Raw genomic sequence first — 19195 nt, forward strand, 5'->3', positions numbered from 1 at the left:
TGATGTTTTGTCCACTGTTCTGGTTAACTCTTAAATTGCTGGTGACAAATGCTCTGATGAGAATGCAGTGGTTATCACTAGCAAGAGCACAAGGCAGCTCTATCGGCACTGTGCAATCTTCAGTAGCTTTTTCTCCCAGCACATGAAATGTGGACAGGTTATGTTGGTCATTTCTAGCCAGCTCAACCACAGGGCATTTCTTTGTCAAGCAGAACAGGCCTTAGCCTGGTTGAACCAGGCAGCAAATGTTTGCACCTGGGGCTTGGTCTCAAGGCTTGAGAGCCTTGAGGTCTAAGCACAGGGTCTGCAGCCCTGTAAACACATCCCTGTATCAGAAGAGTGTTTCTGCGGAACATGAGCTTTTGTCTGCTTTTGTCTGCTGTAGGACAGCTTATGTGCTTTGGCTTTTGGTAGATGTTAATGGAAAAGGCTCTTCCTTGTGAGGCATCTTGGAAAAAACCTGCAGGAATGTTCCTGTATTCTGACCCTGGTGTCTGGGTCTCTGAGATTAGAGGTTTGGATTCAAGACAGTTCTGTGATGCACCTCTTAATCTCATACTACTAGTAGTACATGCCTGTGTCCACACAAGGGTGGGAACAGCCCAGTGTTTATCTTTGTAGTCTTCAATTTCTGTATTTATTTCTCAATTGATAATGCATGTATTGCTCAGACAAAACTTCCAGTCAAGGGGTTGCAAGTGATCACAGGACAAGTCCTCACATGCTGTAGATGTGCAGTAATTGTAGTACTAGGATTTGCCCTTCAGTTGTAGTTGCAGGACAGCACTGTGCAAACTGGCTACAGAAATTCTTACCAACAGGAGGACAGAAGCTTGCTCTAGGGACTGCTGCTTTGGATGTTAAGACCAGAAAAAATATGAGAATAGTGTTATTTTCCATCTGACTTTCATGAGGACAAGTGACAGGCTTTAAAGTTTAAAATAGCACTATTAAAGCAGTATGAAAATGTACATATTCAAGATATGTCAGTAAGATGGGACATTGTCACAGAATAATGGGTGTTAGCTGCTCAGCATTCAAAGTAGGACAAAAAAGAGGGAGACGCTAATATAATTCTGTTTCCTGTGGGAGCAGAGAATGAGAAATAAATAGAGAAGAGGGCCAGTGCCACACTTCTGAGTATATCCCTTCCATGACAGGATGTGTTTGAGCAGGCTTCTCTATGGCCCTGCATTTCGGAGCAGTGTTTGTGCCGCAGCTGACACTCTCTGCCATCCTATCCCGGGCAGAAAACCACTTAACTGAGACAGAAGCAAAGCTGTCTGCTAGGCTCTTATGCCTTTCCGTCGTAGCAAATGTGGTCAGCCATAGGCCTTTTGAAAAGCAGGGCCTGAGAAACCTTCCCCATGCCCTTGCTGGGGTTGGTGCAGGTCAGCTGTGAGAGCTGCCTTGCTCCAGCTGGCAGAGCTGGAGCACTTGGCTGCTATGTGGCTGTGACACAAGAAAACTGCTGAGCTTTGACATGAGAAATGCCTTGTCTCTCTGGGAGGTGGCTTCCCTCTTTCCCTGCCTCCTCTGTTCATGTATGTGCTTCACTACTCTGTCCCCCATTGGTGTGGACTTTGTAAATTGTGGTAATACCAGTGCCTAGAACTCTTCCTCCCTTGGGGAATTACCAGAAGTGCACAAAGGTGCTGTGGGATAGTCTGTGGGCTCAGTGCTGGGGAGCGGAGGGAGCATTTCCATGGCAGTCTGCGAGGACAGGGGTTGTGAATTGAGTAGATGCAAGTCCTGAGGAGGAGACCAGCTTCTCCTGGGAAATGTTGCTGTTGACACTCCCCTTGTCCTCAGTCCCTGCGGCTTCTATACAGACCAGTCTTGCCTTGCAGAAAAGAAGGCTTCAGACTCTGTCCTGTGGTCATGTGCCCTATTCCCCAAATGTTTGCACTCTGCCTTTGAGATAGCACAGGCTCTGTATGCCATGGCCATATTGGGGCATCACTCCAACAGCACAATTAAGGTTGTGTTTGCTCATTCCTTAACTCTTTATTTACTGGTTTCCAAGGGAATAGCTAGGACTGACATTCTAGAAAGGCACTACATGCTCCTGGCAACCTTCATGAATTTCTTTGTCAGCAAACTTAAAACTTTTGAAAATTTATGGGAGGAATATAACTTGTTGAGCATTCACATCGATGACATCAATTTACAAGTCAAAAATTCCATTGCCCTGAAGATGCTGCTGGAGTGAAGTATGACTAAGTGCTCCTTCACAGCCTGGGCACTTCACCACTCTTAACTGGTGACAGAGACAGTACTTTGCTATGAATATTCTGTTAAAAATGCAATGTAAGGAATTCCAGAGCAACACCTGCCTAGACTGGGGCAGGCAGTCACACCGTCACCTTCCATGGACTCTGGGATGGGTGTCTATGAGCCAGCCCAGCCCACAAGCCAGGCCCCTGCATTAGCCAGCAGACAGGGCCAGTGAGCGTGAGCATGGGCCCGACAGGCACAGAAGCACGCCTTCACACCAGTTTTCTTTTTGGTCAGCCTGAAACACAAGAAAAGCAAATGTACATGCAGCTGTAGCTGTGTGCACAAGCTTCTCGCATTTCAGTCCCAACGGTTTTCATTGCTCTTTCTCTGCTCTCCACAAGCAATTTTCCCTGAATGCCATTCTTAGTCTCATTAATAAAAAAGTTAAAGTTTCTGCCTTGTGTCCCTTACTACCAGGTCTGCATGGTGCAAGTGAAGTGGGTTAGACTTTTTCAGTGATTTGGGGCAAGCTATAGGTAAAACTGACTCCTGTGTCTCTTTTAAACTCCCTGTGGTTCCAAAGCCAAGCTATCTGCCTTCACCTGTCATCTTCGCATTACTCCATCTCTTAGTCTCCCTCTTAATTCCAGCTGAACCTTATAAGGTTGCATAATGTTTTTCAATCTTTATGGGTGCGTTTCAAATTCAAATTTGGGGGTGCTTCATGTAAAAAGCATTTTACCAAAGCATTCAGACATTTTCCCCTTCATTTTCTTCTTCAATTGAAGCAGTTCACAGTTAACTGAAAAATTGTTTTACTTAATTCAAACCCATATTTTTGGGGTGCATGGGAAAGCAGTGCCCTTCCTCCTTGCTCTCCTGCTGAATTGTTTAATCATTTCATTAGTGATATTTTAATGAAATACCCAGGTAGTTGTTTTGGTTTTAGTTTAGGGTTTTTTTTTTTATTTATTTCATTGCTGATAAATATTTTCCTTTTATGAACAAGAGAGTTTCCTCAGTGTCTGGTTTTCATTCTTAGGGAATAGTCAGCCGACTAACAATCTTACTGGCCAGCACTGATTCTGCCCAGCTGGAGATGTTTGGCAGTATGTGCTATCACACAGACCCCACATGGCAGCACTTTGTACAACAACCAAAAAAAGACAGGGAGAAGAGGGCATGTGACAGTAAATCCCATCATCTGAAGAGTCCCCAGAGACTCTTCAGAGAAGGGAACATTCCTTATGCATGTTACACAAAAGCCCAAAAGGTGATGAGTGACACTTCCCACTTTCATTTCTTTGGGAAGATTTGGTGTCATCACATATGTCTCTACTTTGCCACTAGTGTTTGACTATTTCCTCATAGAAAGTAAAGTGCCAGCTCACTCTTTGCTATTCTCTGTCTCTTAATGATCAATTATTTTTAATTGGAACCTCTTGCATTGTGCCAAATCTGAAGAGGTCCCCATCAAGATCAGGGCTCCAATAAGATGGGAACAGTACCAACACGTATGTGGGGACAATAGAGACCTTTTTTTTGTCCCGAAGAGCATGAGCCTATTTAGAGAAGGGCAGAAAAAGAAATGGGGGTAAGGATGATTGGAAGAATTTGCAGACCGTGGGCAAATTTGGGAAAAGTATGACTGTCTCCTGACTTCTAGTCTGGTGCCTTGTCTGCTGGCACACACTGCTTCTCATTTACTAATAAAAGTGTCATTGTATGTGCAGAATTATATTAAAGGATAAATAAAATAGCCTGGTATTGCTGCAAAGAACTTTATCAGCTAAATAAGATGCAGTCAGGGATGATGTGAGGGTTGGGCATTGTGAAAATAACAGTTCTCATGACACAGTTTTCCATTGGTTTATTTTTATGTATATAACTTGTTATTACATCTTTAATGCCTGTTTTCAACTAATGTATTACATCTCAGTGCTATAGCGAAATGCTGATAAAAGGACACTTCGTTACCAAAGCTTTAATGAAAATTGATAGCAAAATGGAAGTCATTTAAGTGAAATTGCTGAGTTTCTTGAAATTGTTTTCTGAGAAACATTTGTTTTCAGTTCTCATGTTGAGAGGTTTTGATAAAGATTCGATTCAGAATTCAGTGCAGGAAGATCTTTGCCTGAGGAAAATGAAGGACATGGAATTAAAGCATTAACTTTGTTTATGTTGACTTTATTAGTTAAAGTGGAAAAGTCTTAAGAACTCTCAAAGACAGAAAACTAGATGCTTGTCTGTGGGCAGTGATACAAACTTCTGTGCCTTCACAACTGCAAAACCATCCACAGATTAATTAGTCTTTGCAGACCAGGGATTTCTTACCAGAAAAGACAGTTGGTGGCTCAAAGTAACTGTACAGCGCAGACTTTTAAATCTTACAGGGCTCAAATGCCGGACTTAGATTTAGCCTACCATAAAAGCAGAAAGCTGCCGTGAGGTTTGGTCTGAGCTCTGGAAAGCCAGCCCACCTCCTCCCCCTGTTTGGAGAGCAGTATGGTTCAGGCACGGCGCTGCTCGGTCCCCTCGCACACGGCTGCGGTTCGGGCTCTGCTTCCCGTGGTCGCTCTGAGCTGCTTTAGACAGGCCAAATCTTTGCCTTCATCTGCTTTGTGCCGGAATTCTTCAACCATCGTGAGAGTTGTTTCTGCAAATCCAATAGCTGATTTATTATCTTCAGAGAGCAGAATGTGTAAAGAAAAACAGTATGAGTAAATCCTTTCTCTAGAAGGGCTTTCTATCCACTCACATAATCCCGCTTGGTTCCAGCCTGGTATGCATAGCTGTGGAAGGGTGTCAAATGACATCCCTTTTACTGGCTGTTGGCCCTAATGGAATGCTTCTTTGCACATCTTGTAAAGTAAGGGCAGGAAATGCTGCCTGAGACCTCGACATTTTGCCGTTAATTAAAAAATAAAATTAAAAACTTGAGAGGCAAGAGCATGACAAATAATAAATGCTCTTTTCATTATGGATTAGATAAAAAAGATTCCATCTTTACCTTTTCGTTTTTTACCCTTTCTATAGAGTGACTTGCTTTAGATAATCAAAGCTGGCTTTGAACTAACACGCAGAAAAAATCTTTTTTTTTCCTTTAAAAATAGTCCTATAGATATATATACATATCACAGCCTTTCATTCCTTTTATAGACAGTTTCATTTTCTGGGAGAATGTGAAAGTTCTGAGCAATCTGGAGCTCACACAGGCACCACAACAAACACAGGGAATGAGGACCAGCCACACTACTGCAATTAACACCAGTGTTTAATTAGCAGACAGCTGCATTGGGCAAGGGCCTTTTGATTTTCTCTCTTCACTGGGCTTTTGATGAGAGATTTACCTACAGTTGTAACTTCTTAGTTGTTACGCTCGCATGCACTATGCTGGATGTGCTTGCACACACATACACACATGGAAAATCTGCAGAAGGAAGCCATGTCAGGCAAGTGATCTGATCTGTGCTTTAGGTAAATATTTTTGGAAGTAGTTTCCTTTGACTGTATTCCATGAAAAATATATAAATTACATTTTTGTTTGCTGGGGAGGGTAAACTATAAATTAGTGTATGCTTTGGTGCTTTTAGGAATCCTTTTTTCATTTATTTGTTTACTTCATTTAGCAACAAAAACCTGATGTGTGGTGAAGGTGAATGGGTGCAGAAGTCTGCCCTGGAAAAGGCTGGCATCGGGGCAAGACACAAACATTTACCCCTGTCAGCTTAGACACTTCTGTATTTCATAGGTGAAAGAAGTGTAATAGCCTCATGCTGTTCCCTGTTGTTAAGGCAGGAAAATGTCCAAGCATCCAACTAATCCTTCTCCTTGGCCATCATTAGTAATGAGAAAGATGTTGTTTGAGGTCATGGTAGCAGAAGGAAACTGTCGAGGAACTAAGAGATGAAGTGAAAACATGGCAGGGAAGGTGAATTCTCACTGCCATGGGCTTGGATGAAATCTTGGTCAATTCTGCTTTAGGCCTACTACTAAGATCTAGATTCCACTTGCAGCAAGCGGAAGTGAACAGTATTTATTTAAAGAGGAACAGCAGAGTTGTCATTGAGCCCGTTGGTGATAACCGTGTTTATAACATAGAGCAAGTGAGAGCTTGGGGAGTACTGGAAGAGTTAAGAACCCTGTAGTAGCAGCACAGGCCCAAACCCTTACCTCTGCTATGCCTAAGCACCACTATAACACAAGTCCCTTTTGTTTGACATGCATGCCCAGTTTAATGTAATTTTTAATTTACCTAGTTTGCCTCTTTATACCCTCTCACACTTTATATTTGAGCCTGGCTAGATGATACTCCTATGAAAGCAGGTGCTCAGCCTGACCAGTTTTAGATAAGATACTGGAAAACATACAAATAATTTATTCTAGCTAGTGGTCTTAATTTGGCATTCTGTTAAACAAAATCTACTTGAAAAATAGACTGTGGAACAGAGGTATTTATACAAACTCTATTATAATTGTATTCTGTTTCTTCTGATTTTGAGAGTATTCATTCTCACAACATCCCTATAATATACAGAAGTGTCACTACTCCAATTTTATAGACAAGGAATTAGAGACAGAGACAATATTTTTCTAGATGTGCCCCTGGAAATTTAAATGTTTATGAAAAGTGCTTTCCTTGTAACCTGCCTCCATTTTTAGCTGCCTCAATACTACTGGAAGACTGGCTGTATGTGATCTGGCCGCCATCTGCGATTGTGCAGGTAATCAAGCACTTGTCTTTCAAATCTTAGATTAGTGCCTACTTGCTAGAATACCTTGTTGTGTCCATCTGGGCCACATAACATGTTTTTCTTCTACTGCAGCTCCTGGCAGAATTCCCTATTCACCACAAGCTTTTTCAAGTCCCTCAGAATGTTAGCCTTAAGAAAAGGACAGCATAGTGGGAATAATCTATCTCCTTGCCTGCCGTGAGAATGACTTTGCCTTTCTGCAGATTGGTTTGAGAGCAATGCTAGAATTGCAGTAGCTTCAGTAAAGCCCGAAGTAGGGGAGAACTGGGCCTCTTTTTTTTATTTTTTTCTTCTTTCTAGACATCACCCTGGCCTTTGGGATTGAAGTTTTAATGGCAAGGTTATAGCCACCTTGGTAGCCACATGACAAGACTAATTTCCAGGTTCTGTGCAGCCAAAGTCTACTCACATAGGCTACTCCTCTAGGCAGCAGACTCGGATTTTCCATGTGTATTTGTGAGGATAACATGCTCAAGTGAAGGGTTGCCTATTGCCAAGCCAAGTGGTGATACAGCTGGGGCAGCCAAAATGAACAAGTTGTTGCAATCAGGATTTCTTGATTAATATGGATTAGTGATCTCCTCCAATTTACAGTTGTTATTTAAAAATGTGCTCTAGGCCCTGCTTATTCCTGCTTTTTGTTCATATTCTCATTTATCCCAGTCCCATATTTTCCTGGTGAGGGTAGGCTGGCTGTACTGAGAGGAGCAGGTGGTGCTGAGGAGTATGTGCTCATCACACTGTTTGGGGCTGTCCTGGCATCATTCAGTCGAATCCCATCTGGCTGCAGCTGTGCTAACATTGTGCTTGAGCCTGGTGTTTACCTGAATTAGGAGAAAGTGCTGTCTGTGCCTTACTTCCACTGATAGAGTTTTGAGACAAGCAGTGCCCAGCCACCTTAACCAGGCAACCTTGGACCTTGGGTTTAAAACCCTCCCCTGATCTCCCTTCTCTGACTGCAGTACAAACTGGTTGTCTGAGCAGTGTTAAACTCTGATGTACATATTTTAGTTTAGCAGTTTGGGCATCACTTTAGTGAAAATGAGTTGATTCTAAGTGGGGCATTTGGGAATTTGCCATGACTGTATTTATTCCCCCAAGCCTATATTATTTGTGCATTATTTCTGCCAAAACTACACACATGTTGGCATGAAACAATTATCCTGGTTTATATAGGGCAGGCTTGGTAAAAGTCTTCCTCAATGAACAGTTAGAGTGCTGAAGATTCAGTGTCATCTTTTCCTCTCCAAGTAAGTGGCTAAATTTCTTTCTGTTTGCTTCATGGTTTTAAAATTAAAAGGAGTAGAAGGCATGTATGAAGTGTGTATGAAGTACCTGTAAAGTCTGGAAAGAAATGAGAGTGAGATGAAGAAAAAAAGAGGCTATTTGAAATGCAGGCTAGTAATTTGGCTTCTAAACCCATGTGAAATTATAAGTAATGTTTATTGTTGCCAGTTGGTGAATACAGGGAAGTGTGGTTTTTACTTGCATGCAAAGCTATTGGTTGCGGGTGAAGTACTTAGACAAAAACATTCAATCCTCAGTGTGGGTATTCCACCAAAAATAAACCCAAACAAACACTGACGTATTATAAAAGCACTTTTTTCTGTGGAGACAAACATTCAATTGCTGCTGCTATTCATGAACTCTAGAACTGTTGAAGCCTCCTCTTTAACTTGCCTGAAATAATAATCCTTCATTTTAGAAAGTTACACAAAGGTCTTTGAAACTGAAGAACCAGTGTTTCTATAGTTTTCATGAAAAATATAGTAAACGGTGTGCACTTACAGGGATATGGATCAATGATTACTATTACTTGCGAAGCTCTTGTGAACCAAAACTGCTGCATAGACAAGAGACAAAAGTAACGGTGAGGCAACCTTTCTTAAAACTTAAAAAAAATTAAGTAGGCTTAAACATTAGTCAGAGAAAAATGTTTTGCAGTGATTATCAAAGGTTAGTAAAGGCTTATTTTTTGTCCTTTTTTCCAGAGAGCGAGCTTCACAAAGATTTTTTGACTTGTACTCCATTATGAAAGTAACTGCTACTTTGTTATCAAAATGGTGATAGACATTTTTATTCCAGAAGGCCAGACACTATCACTACTTGAAATTCTCCGAATTGTTTCCACTGTGAGCAAATTCAGTCTTGATGTGAGTCACATCTGCTTAAAAGTAAATACTAGTTGCTTCTACTTTACCATCACCATCAAATTTCACCTACAATTTCAAATTTTAAAAATTATCTTAAATCCCAGGATTTGGATAGTTTTTCAAAAGTGATTTTAAATCCAGAAGTACCTAACAGGAAATACTGAAATAAAAGCATACCGCTTTAGTAGTTTCTGGTGGAAATAGAGACCTTTTTTTTTTTTTCAGATATAAATGTCTCGTGAACTAAAAAAAAAAAAAAAGTCTGTATAGAGAGTTTTTCCACGTATGGGGAAAAAAATAGCGATCACACGTGAATGGTTTCTCATGCAGCGAGCGGGGCTGGTGGCGAGTGGAGAGCAGTGGGCCAGGCCCCCTGCATGGATGGCAGGCGTAGCTGTCCGTGATGCACTAAGGATTGATTGCATGTTTAGCAACGCAGCTGTGGCCGCACAGCACAGGGGTGTCAGTCACACCACTGCTCCCGGCAGCTGCCAGTCCTTCACAGCACAGGCTGTTCCAGCCGTTCCATCGCTCTGGATTAATGGGAGGAAATGTTTATAGAAAGGTTCAGGTTTCCTGAATGAGTGGAATGAAACCCCCCTCAGAAGTGATCAGCAAGCTCATGTCAGGGAGCTGTTTGAAGCAGCCTGACTGGCAGGAATGCAAAGGTCTTTTCAAAAAGGAAACTTGACAAGTGAGCAGTTCTGGGGAGCAGCAAGAGGTGTTTTCAAATAAAAGATGTGGGTTTTCCAGAGAGACACCATGAATGGGGCTAGCTCTTAAAAGAATGTTTAAATCAGTAGTTCATATACTGTAAATGGTAAAGTCTGAGAGCAGGGTCCAAATAAAATAGTGCCCTCAAAGTGGACCCATTACAGACTATGCTTAGTAAACGAAACAATGTTGCAATGCAACCACAGCTACTATGATGGCATCTAGCTAAGGCATCTTAGATCTATCTCTGTTCTGTAACTTAAATTTTAGTATTGGCATAACTGAAAGTACAGGAAGTGGGATGAATGCAGACAGTAGGCTGAAATCCTTGTGAAAGAAATGCTGTAAAATATCATCATTTCACAGGTGTACAATTCTGTTTGTTGGGGCACTTTCCATGACTGTAGCAACACAGCTTGAGATCTAAACATTCATTTCAGTCTAAAAAATTAAATAAAATAGACCATTCCACTGAAGTTTTCAGATTACTGTGATAAGAAACAATGTAGGCTTCAGGCAAGCTATTAAAATTAAAGTAAAATTCACTTGAACAAAACTGCAGAGAGCAAAGGTGCTATGGGAAAAAAGCACTAGTTCATGATACTGCCCATTGAAAGCCATTAAAAAGGACCTAGTCCTTAGCGTTTCTCTATTGCACTCCACCATCAAAGTGAGGACCTAAATTACAACACTCGTAGCACCCTCCCGTTCTCAATCTTAAAGTCTCTTTGGAATGGGAAGAGAGCACTATCCTTATTTTCTAGATAAAGGAACTGGTTTATCAGCTTGCCCTCAGCAAGAAGCAGAGACTGGAAAAAAACTTGGCTAGGATGCAAGTACCTCAAGTGAGGGCAGACATTTGAAACCGGCTGTCTCAAAATGTGCTCTCCTGTTTTGAGGGGCTGGTAACCAGAACAAACGGTTTCAAGCCACAGCTGAGTTTCCAGCCTGCATTCACCCAAAAGTCTCTTGCATTATCCATAATGAAGTGGGGGCAAAGACACCACTTTTCAGAGCTTCCCCCCATTCTAAAACCTGCCAAGTATTCAAAGATGAAAAAAAAAACATCATTAGAGCGCTTGTATTAAAAATTATTTATTTAGTGATCTGTACATGGGGTGAAGCAGGGCCTCATACAGACCTTCAAAAAAATCAAGTAAAAACATAAATACATATTTTCTTACAAAAATGAGATTTACAAAATATACATACTGCACTTGTCTGACACGCTTGTTTTTTTTTTCTTCCATGTGCACATTATAAAAGACAAACCAAGCCCTGCAAGTCTGACATCAGAGCCACTGAAGGATTTGGCTGATGGGCCCATTCCTCACGCTCAGACTACTGGTACACCCTCAGACAGCAGCAGTCTGCCCCCTCACCCTGGACAGGTTTTTCTTTTTAAAGTTTCATTCTAGATACTTCCCCCCCAAAAACGTGAAGAGCAGCTATAGGGTGGAGACTTGCCAAAAATCCAGAATGTCCTATTTTGTCCTTAGGCAAGAATACACACACACACACACACACATATACTTATAAAAACAACCCTTCAGTGAATATAAAGGTAAAGTAGTATGCAAAAAATAAAATATGAACAAGTCAACATAAAAATTTTCAGAATAGAAAAATTTGTCACATTTCAAAAAGAAAACAATGCATTTGATGATAAATTTTTGAATGCTTTTCCTTCAAAGATTGATCACTGGAAACTCAAAAACTCAAACAGCTGTGTTTTAGCCAAAATGAGAAGGCTCTTCACTTGCAGTAACTACTTGATTTTAAACCCCAACCCCAGCCCCCCCACCTGCACCAAGAATCATTGCCATGCAGCTCAGGGAACCTGAGGAGCAGGCAAAGGGTCCATCGTCAGCCAAAACGATTCCTCCTGTCCCCAGAATCCGGCTGTGGTATTGATTTTTTTCTGCAGTGAGCTCACTGCAAAGCAGGAGAGAAAGCAGGTTTATGGGAAGGAAAGAAAAAAAAATCCTATATTTTAGTAGCTCTTGTTTTGGCAGGTGCTCTCAGGTAAGCTCTTCTTGCCCTCTAAATCTTGCATTCCCTTCAGCTTAGAAAAGTGACCCATATTGAATGGTAGGAAAACATCCTGCCTCCTCCTTTTTTCATAAAAGGAATGTTTATTTCTGTGAGCTCCTCACATCCAAGGGTGAACCTCAACGACTTCTTTTTGTTAGTTTGCCCATAAAAACCGATCCCATGCTTATGCCTTTCTACATAGAAAACACTTTTGTTTCCCCCTTTGTCTCCTAGAACAAAGGCAAGGGGGAAAAGCCTTCTGCTGAAAAGCAACAAGTCATTTCTTTTCAGGGTGTGGAATAGCAACCCCCTCCTTCCGCACAGCAGCAAGAACAACAGATCGAGGGCCAAATTTTTACTTTAAAACAATTACGACAGGTATCGCTGAGGTAAAAAGGAACTTGTGAGCTGATAGAACAGAGGCATCTCCCCAGCACACGATCGGGCTGTAGCCGGCTGTGCAGTACTCACGTGATGGCTCTGCCGAGCTGGAAGGAGCAGGCAGCGAGCTTAGGCTCGGGACTTACCCTGCCCATGCTGCAGTTTGGCCCGGGCAATTCAGAGAGCTTTTGGCTACTTCTTGGCAGGGGTGGCTCAACAGATGTGCTTCCCCTCCCTCTTGTCCAAAGCAAGGCAGGATGATTTTAGTTGGGTTGGAATTTCTCTTCCTCGACAGGAGTAGCAGGAGAGAAGTAAGGAGACTTCTGGATGAAGGACTCTCCTGTCCCAGCAGCGGCCTCTTTTTCTGTCCTCTCCCACTTAGCTGGTCATAAGCACCACTGGGCATAGTTTGACTGATCCTTTATGCAATTGATGTTTGGGGTTTTTTTCAAACTTCCTGTGAGGAAGAAAAAGTTTGGAAAAGCCTCCCTTCCTTCCTCTTCAGGGAACCACTGCCCTAGCCCTATGCTGAGTATGCTCTGCGTGTGTGCATGTGTGAGAGTGTGTGTGCCAGAGGGGACGGGGGTCTCATACTGCCGTCTCGCCTTTGCTGCCGGTACTGAGTCTGTGGTAGAAACGTCGCCACGACTGAAGGGTTTTGCCAGACCAAATCCAGAAGCCAGTCGTGATTCCAACAATCATGGTCATGAGGTACTTGATCATGAAGACAGTGAAGTCTGGGCTCATAGGGGCAAAGTGGCTGGGACAGGGCACAGCATACGTTTTGCAGGTCTGGAGGAGCCACGTCTTCTCCCAGGTGCCACGGAAGGCCTGCTCGTAGAAGTAACATGCCAGGACAATGGTGGCAGGCACCGTGTAGAGGACACTGAAGACACCGATGCGCACCATCAGCTTCTCCAGTTTCTCAGTCTTGGTGCCATCATGCTTCATGATAGTGCGGATGCGAAACAAGGACACAAAGCCAGCCAGCAAGAAGGAAGTGCCAATGAAGAGATACACAAACAAGGGCGCCAGCACAAAGCCCCTCAGCGAGTCCACACTGTAGATACCTACGTAACACACCCCACTGAGTACATCCCCATCCACCTGCCCCATGGCCAAGATGGTGATGGTTTTGACAGCGGGCACAGCCCAGGCAGCCAGATGAAAATATTGGGAGTTGGCCTCAATGGCCTCATGGCCCCACTTCATGCCAGCAGCCAGGAACCAGGTGAGGGACAGGATGACCCACCAGATGGAGCTGGCCATGCCGAAGAAGTAAAGGATCATGAAGAGGATGGTGCAGCCTTCTTTCTTGGTGCCTTGGGCCACAGTGCGGTAGCCATCCTCAGAGAAGCGCTCTAGACACACCACCCGCTCCTCCAGCAAAAAGCCTGCTGCGTAGGCCACGGCGACCATGAAGTAGCAGCCCGAGAGGAAGATGATGGGCCTCTCCGGGTAGCTGAAACGACGCATGTCTACCAGGTAGGTGAGCACGGTGAAGAGGGTGGAGGCACAGCAAAGCACAGACCACACGCCCACCCACAGCCGGGCAAATCGCACCTCTGCCTCCTTGAAGTACATGAGCCCATTGGGCCGGGCCGGCTCACAGGGGGCTCCACAGTCCCGCTCCCCCAGGAACCGGTAACCCAAGTAGGAGGGCACTTTGAGCTGCCGCGGGCAAGAGAAAGAGAAGCCAGAGGGTGGCTGTGGTGGAGTAAGAAAGTCAGGGAGGTAGCCAGCTGTGGGGTGGGCAGTGACCCCCCGACCCGCCGCACCACCAGGTCCCGGTGGGGCATCCGACGTGTTCTGCCCCACGCAGATCTCACCAGCACCGTGAACAGGGAAGTTCTCGCAGCGGAGCCGCTCTGGCCACTGGAAGCCGAACTTGTTCATGAGAGCCTCGCAGCCCTGACGGGCCCGCTCGCAGAGGGAGCGGCAGGGTGGGATGGCCTGCTCCAGCACGGTGCACACCGGCGCGTACATGGAACAGAGGAAGAACTTCAGCTCGGGCGAGCACTGCACCTTGACCAGCGGGTAGAACTGGTGCACCTCCAGCCCTGCGTCCTCCTGGTTGGTGTGGCCCAGCAGGTTGGGCAGGATGGTCTGGTTGTAGGCGATATCCGTGCAGAGCGGGATGGAGATGGGCTGGCAGAAACCGTGGTCCGGCACGGAGATGCCCTTCTCGCCGTGGTACTGCTGCGCCGTGGCACCCGCGGGGGTCCCCAGCAGGGCGGCCAGCAGCGCGGCCAGCCCCAGCAAGGGGCAGCCGGCGGCAGCCGCTCCGCCGCATTCCCGTCCAGCCTGCATCGCCGGGACGGCCGGGGGCCTGAGGAGCCTCGGGGAGTCTTTCAGAGCCGGCCGGCGCGGCGCCCCAGGGGCATCAGCGACCAGAGGACGGAGGCGGGGCCCCTTCGGTGGGGCAGGAGCGCGGCGATGGAAGGAACGCGGCTCCGCGCCGGACCTCCGCGACTTTTTTCCTCGGCTCCGACGCGGCGGCGCTCACAGAGAGGTGGCGGCGCTACTCTAGGCGAAAGTTTCCGGAGCTGCTCTCCCCGGAGAAGGCGGCGGCGGCGAAACAGGAGGCGCGCGTGTAGCTCGGCGAAGGCTCCGGCCAGCTCCGCGCAGGGTCCCGCGGCGGCGGCGAGGCGGAGGCGCTGCTCCCTGCGCGACTGCACGGCCCCGGGGATTTAGGTTACGGCTAAATGGATTATTACCGCGCCCGGCTGAGCCGTGTATTTTACTTCGGGGCTTAAATAACTTTCAAAATCCAATTACTGCGCGATCCTCCCCGCGGCTCGGCTGGGCTCCGCTCCCGACGGACACCGCTGCGGGCTGCGCGTCCGGGGTAGCCGCGCGCCTCCCGGTTCGGCTCTCTGCGCTCCGCCCGCGGCCCCGCCGACACCGCCCGCTCCGCGGCTCCCGGCCCGCGGCCGCGCCGGCACACAAAAAAGGCGCAGCTCCGCGCGGGCCCCGCCCCCGCCGCCGGCCCCATTCACAAACCGCGCCGGGGGCGGGGCCCCGCGGCGCCCTCCCGCCAATCCGCGCGGGGGGGCGTGGCCGTGCGGGGGGAGGGGAGGGGGAGGAGCTCGCGCCGGGGGGAAAAAAAGTTGGGAACAACTTCTTCCCATCCCCGACGGGCCCGGCCGGGAGCAGCCCCCGCGGCCCCCACCCCCCGCGCTGCCCGGCACAGCCGCTAAGGCGGGGGCTGGGCGGCTCGCTCAGGGTGGCCCGAGCAAACTAAAATTAACTGGCTGCTTTCTGAGCTGGCTTTGAAAATGCGAACAGCTGCCTGGGCCCGGAGTTATTAAAAAAGAAGGAAAAAAAAATAGAGTAAGGGAAAAAAACCTTTTTTTTTTTCCCGGGTACGCAGCACCCGGGTACGTTTGCAGAATGATCCTTTTGCGTAGTTGGGATGTTCGTGTCTGTGCGCCATCGCCTCCCCGGCGTGGGGGGTTTGATTTGTTATCACAGCATGACCGTTCCTTTTTGCTGGCGAATAAACGCTTTATTCATGCAGATCTAAACCCTAGCTGGGGGAAGGCAGCTTTTTTTTTTTAAAACGTCCAGTGTTACCTAAGCAAAGAGGAGAAATTTTAAATCCCCATTTGCACTGCTGCGATTCCTTAAGAGACTCAATTAAACAGTGAAAAACCAGGAGTTCCTCTATGAAAGTACCCTTCCTACAGGAGAGAAAATGGCATAGGTGGGGAGACCCCTGTTACTGGCCTGCTAGGCCAAGCAGATCTACAACTAGACACCAGCATACATTTGCTAAGGACAGGAATGTGGGGTTTGCAGCATAGCTGTGTTTTGGGGTGCGCTGCCAAAGCACAGGGAGCTGGGACCATCCAGCCTCTATGCAGGCAGAGCATGTCCTCGGCAGCACAGAAGGGGTGTGCTTGATAAAAATTCTGCAACAAGGCCTGCTTCTGCTTCACTGATCCATGAGAGTTTGCACTCACACACGGGCTTGAGCCGAATATTGTTCAACTTACCCCATCCTTCTCTTTGAGGACAGAGGTCCCCCTGAACTGCAGCACTCAAATTCTTACTGTTACTCCTTTGCTCAGGATTGTGCTTCTGTTAGCAGCTAAGAAAAGATGCAGATTTGTACCATCCTCCAGGGCAGTCAAAGAGAGTAGGGTTTGGCTCTGGGAGCTCCAACAGCAATTGTTGGACAAATGTTTTCCATATCCTCTACTGCTCATGAACAATGTGTCCTCATGCCAATAAGACCATGGTGTTGCAGCTTTTGTTACATTGCTTAAGAGAAGTTGACAGTTATAAACAGGCTTGCTAAAATAAATTTACTCCTCCTAATGGAGATGTTTTTAAAAATAATACTGTGCATATAAAAAAATACATATGGGAAGGACTAGCTAGTCATGGCTGCAACAGTTCCTTCTGGAAAAGAAACGTCTTCTCTACTTTCTCAGTTATAGCTGTTTAAGAGTGCCTTAAAGGAACTTCACTTTTTCAAATTTTTAAGGCTTTTTATCAAAATTCCTTGCTTTTCTACACCTATTGACTGAGAATATTTCTGTGATACTCTTCACCTAAATAACTGCACATGGAACATATTTACATGAATTTGTCTATTCTGTTGTTTGGTTTTTGGCCACTAGTAGGTTTCAATAAAATTATTCTTTCCACAGTTTTGTTTGGGGTTTTTTTAGGTGTTGGTTGGGTTTTTTTTGTTTGTTTTGTTTTTGTTTTTGTTTTTTTTGGGGGTTTTTTGGGGGAGATTTTGTTTCATTCAGTTTGGTTTTTTTTTTTGTTTTTTGTTTTTATGGGTTTTAGTTAGGGGTTTTTTATGTGTTTGGGGTTTTTTTTTGTTTGGTTTGGTTTGATTTCATTTGTTTGGGGAGGGGGGTTGGTTTCCTCCTTCCCCCTTCTACCCCCCCAATCTGTAATAATCACCTTAAAGCCTCTCTTTTTTGCTTTGGCTTATATGACTGTCTTCATCTGCAAATCACTTTGTGATATTCACTAGAAAAAACATTGGATGACACGAGATGTTTCACTGGCAGGCAGTGACAATGCAGAGAATGTAAAGCAACCTCAGCCTCTCTGCACCATGGATTCCTCATTCTGATTTCTGTATGTAAAGAAACAAGTTCAGAGCTAGTAAAGTTCTCTTGCAAGAAACTCCCTCTCAGCAATGGGGAGACAGTGACAGGAACTATTCAGAGTAAGGTGGGTCAAATCAAGTGGCAAGGCTTTAACTGGACGTTTGTTTACGAGACAGGGCAAACGGCATCAGTGGCTCTCCCTGTTTTCTACTGGTCCCATTTGTTAGAGTCGTTCATCCAAACCATGGAATGAACAAAAAGATAACTGGGATCTCTGATACGTGCTGCATAAGCGTCCGTTACACTTCAGAATATAATGTAGAATCAAAGTGAAGCAAAAGGGGGAAAAAAGTGAAAAGGTAGGCAGAAAGGAAGAAGGACTGTGTCCTAGATTGTTTCTTAGGGATAGGAGAGAGTAAACTTATCACATGGAATGATGCTGCTAGGTCATCCCAGATGGCCGGAATGTGCAACAGGATTTACTAAGATGGATGAAGAAAGTCTCTTGGGTATGTTACCAAATTCCAAGATCTTTTTTCTTGTTTAGACCCACGGGGAGATGGGAAACAATCACAGAGAGAGGCAATGGCAGTTGCCTCAAAATGGCACACTGTGGTATAAAAAAAATCCTGGACTCCTATATGGTCTAAGACATCCTGACAGCTTTCAGGGGACAATAAAGAGAAGGGGAAGAACAGAAGAAAGAAGGAAAAGAAAAAGAAAAAGAAAAAGGAAAAGAAAAGAAAAGAAAAGAAAAGAAAAGAAAAGAAAAGAAAAGAAAAGAAAAGAAAAGAAAAGAAAAGAAAAGAAAAGAAAAAAAGCAAAATTCATGATTCTGGAACACAGGTTAGTCCAAAGAATCCAGAACCTCTGTAGGTGTCATCAGCTACAGTTCAAACGGCAGCCTGCAGAATTACTTAAATTTCCTCACAACAGGAGGGATCCTCATCAGCACAGTAAGCACAGCAGCCAGGTTATCAGTCACCCAGGGCAAACACACTGCACAAGACTTTGCAGCATCTGACAAGTTGTCTATTGCAACCACAGAGCAGTTCAAAAGGTTTTCTCTAAAAATCTCCTAACTGCTAGTGTTCTAAGTACACTGCATGGTCTGCCAGCAGTAAACCTTAACAAGCAAAATCCTGGCATGTCCTAGATTCCAGAATAAATTTACAGTCTCTGGTGTTGATACCAGCTCTGGAGTTGTTTGACTAGATTACTGTGCATAGGGAAGAATTGTTAGGAACAAACAATTATCTGTCTTTTTACTCATTTAAAAATAAATCCTGTTCAACTTCCAAGCTAAGTCAAAGTGAGGAGTGGCATCCCTACATGATGTCTTTTCCTGCTCTTTTAAAGCCTCCTTAGATGGTGCCAGTATAATTTTCCTTGTTTCCTGTCCCATCTGATAGAAAACTCTTCCCATGGGGGGAGGGAAATCAAAACAAAACACCCCCTCCCTGCCCCACCACTTATTTTGTGTGCCTGAGGGAGAACATTTTCCGACTACCTGTTGCAAGGCTTTCAGTCCTCCTTGCCCTCAGAAGAACAAAGACCATCGCTTCCCCCTTGTCCTTTCCACACACTGAAACTTGCTGGACCGCACCTCACTTGACCTCCTGCTAACCAACGCTGCCAAAGTCCGGTGCCCCCGCCTGAGCTGTGAGATTTGCCCAGTTGCTTTTAGTAAATAACTTTTATGACACTTTTAACCTCGACATTTTGAAGCATGCTTACATACAGTCTTACATGATCAGACAGGCTATTGAGCTAAGAACATCAAAATTTGCACTCCCTAAAGCTTAGTGGAGAAATGCCTGGAGCCTGGGGGGGAATTATGCATTTGCCTATTTTACATAATTAT

The 19195-nt window shown here is 45.2% G+C and overlaps 1 protein-coding gene across 2 annotated transcripts; it reads right to left on the reverse strand.

The window, feature by feature from the left end:
* Positions 1-4101: 4101 nt before the first annotated feature.
* Positions 4102-14697, reverse strand: FZD7 (frizzled class receptor 7). 2 transcript variants are annotated; one of them, XR_005257629.1, is made up of 3 exons: positions 12403-14697; positions 4645-4876; positions 4102-4354 (listed from the first exon to the last, which is right to left on the reverse strand). XR_005257629.1 is itself a non-coding variant. In XM_038143327.1 (1 exon), the coding sequence occupies exon 1, from the start codon at positions 14564-14566 to the stop codon at positions 12845-12847; it is 1722 nt and encodes a 573-aa protein (XP_037999255.1). In that variant the 5' UTR covers positions 14567-14697; the 3' UTR covers positions 10921-12844. The 2 variants fall into 2 exon arrangements, 1 of the variants encoding a protein (XP_037999255.1); XM_038143327.1 differs by lacking the exons at positions 4102-4354; positions 4645-4876 and having other exon boundaries at positions 10921-14697.
* Between the last annotated feature and the right edge of the window lie 4498 nt (positions 14698-19195).

The sequence above is a fragment of the Motacilla alba genome, chromosome 7 (assembly GCF_015832195.1).
Source record: "Motacilla alba alba isolate MOTALB_02 chromosome 7, Motacilla_alba_V1.0_pri, whole genome shotgun sequence".
Taxonomy (NCBI): Eukaryota; Metazoa; Chordata; class Aves; order Passeriformes; family Motacillidae; genus Motacilla; species Motacilla alba.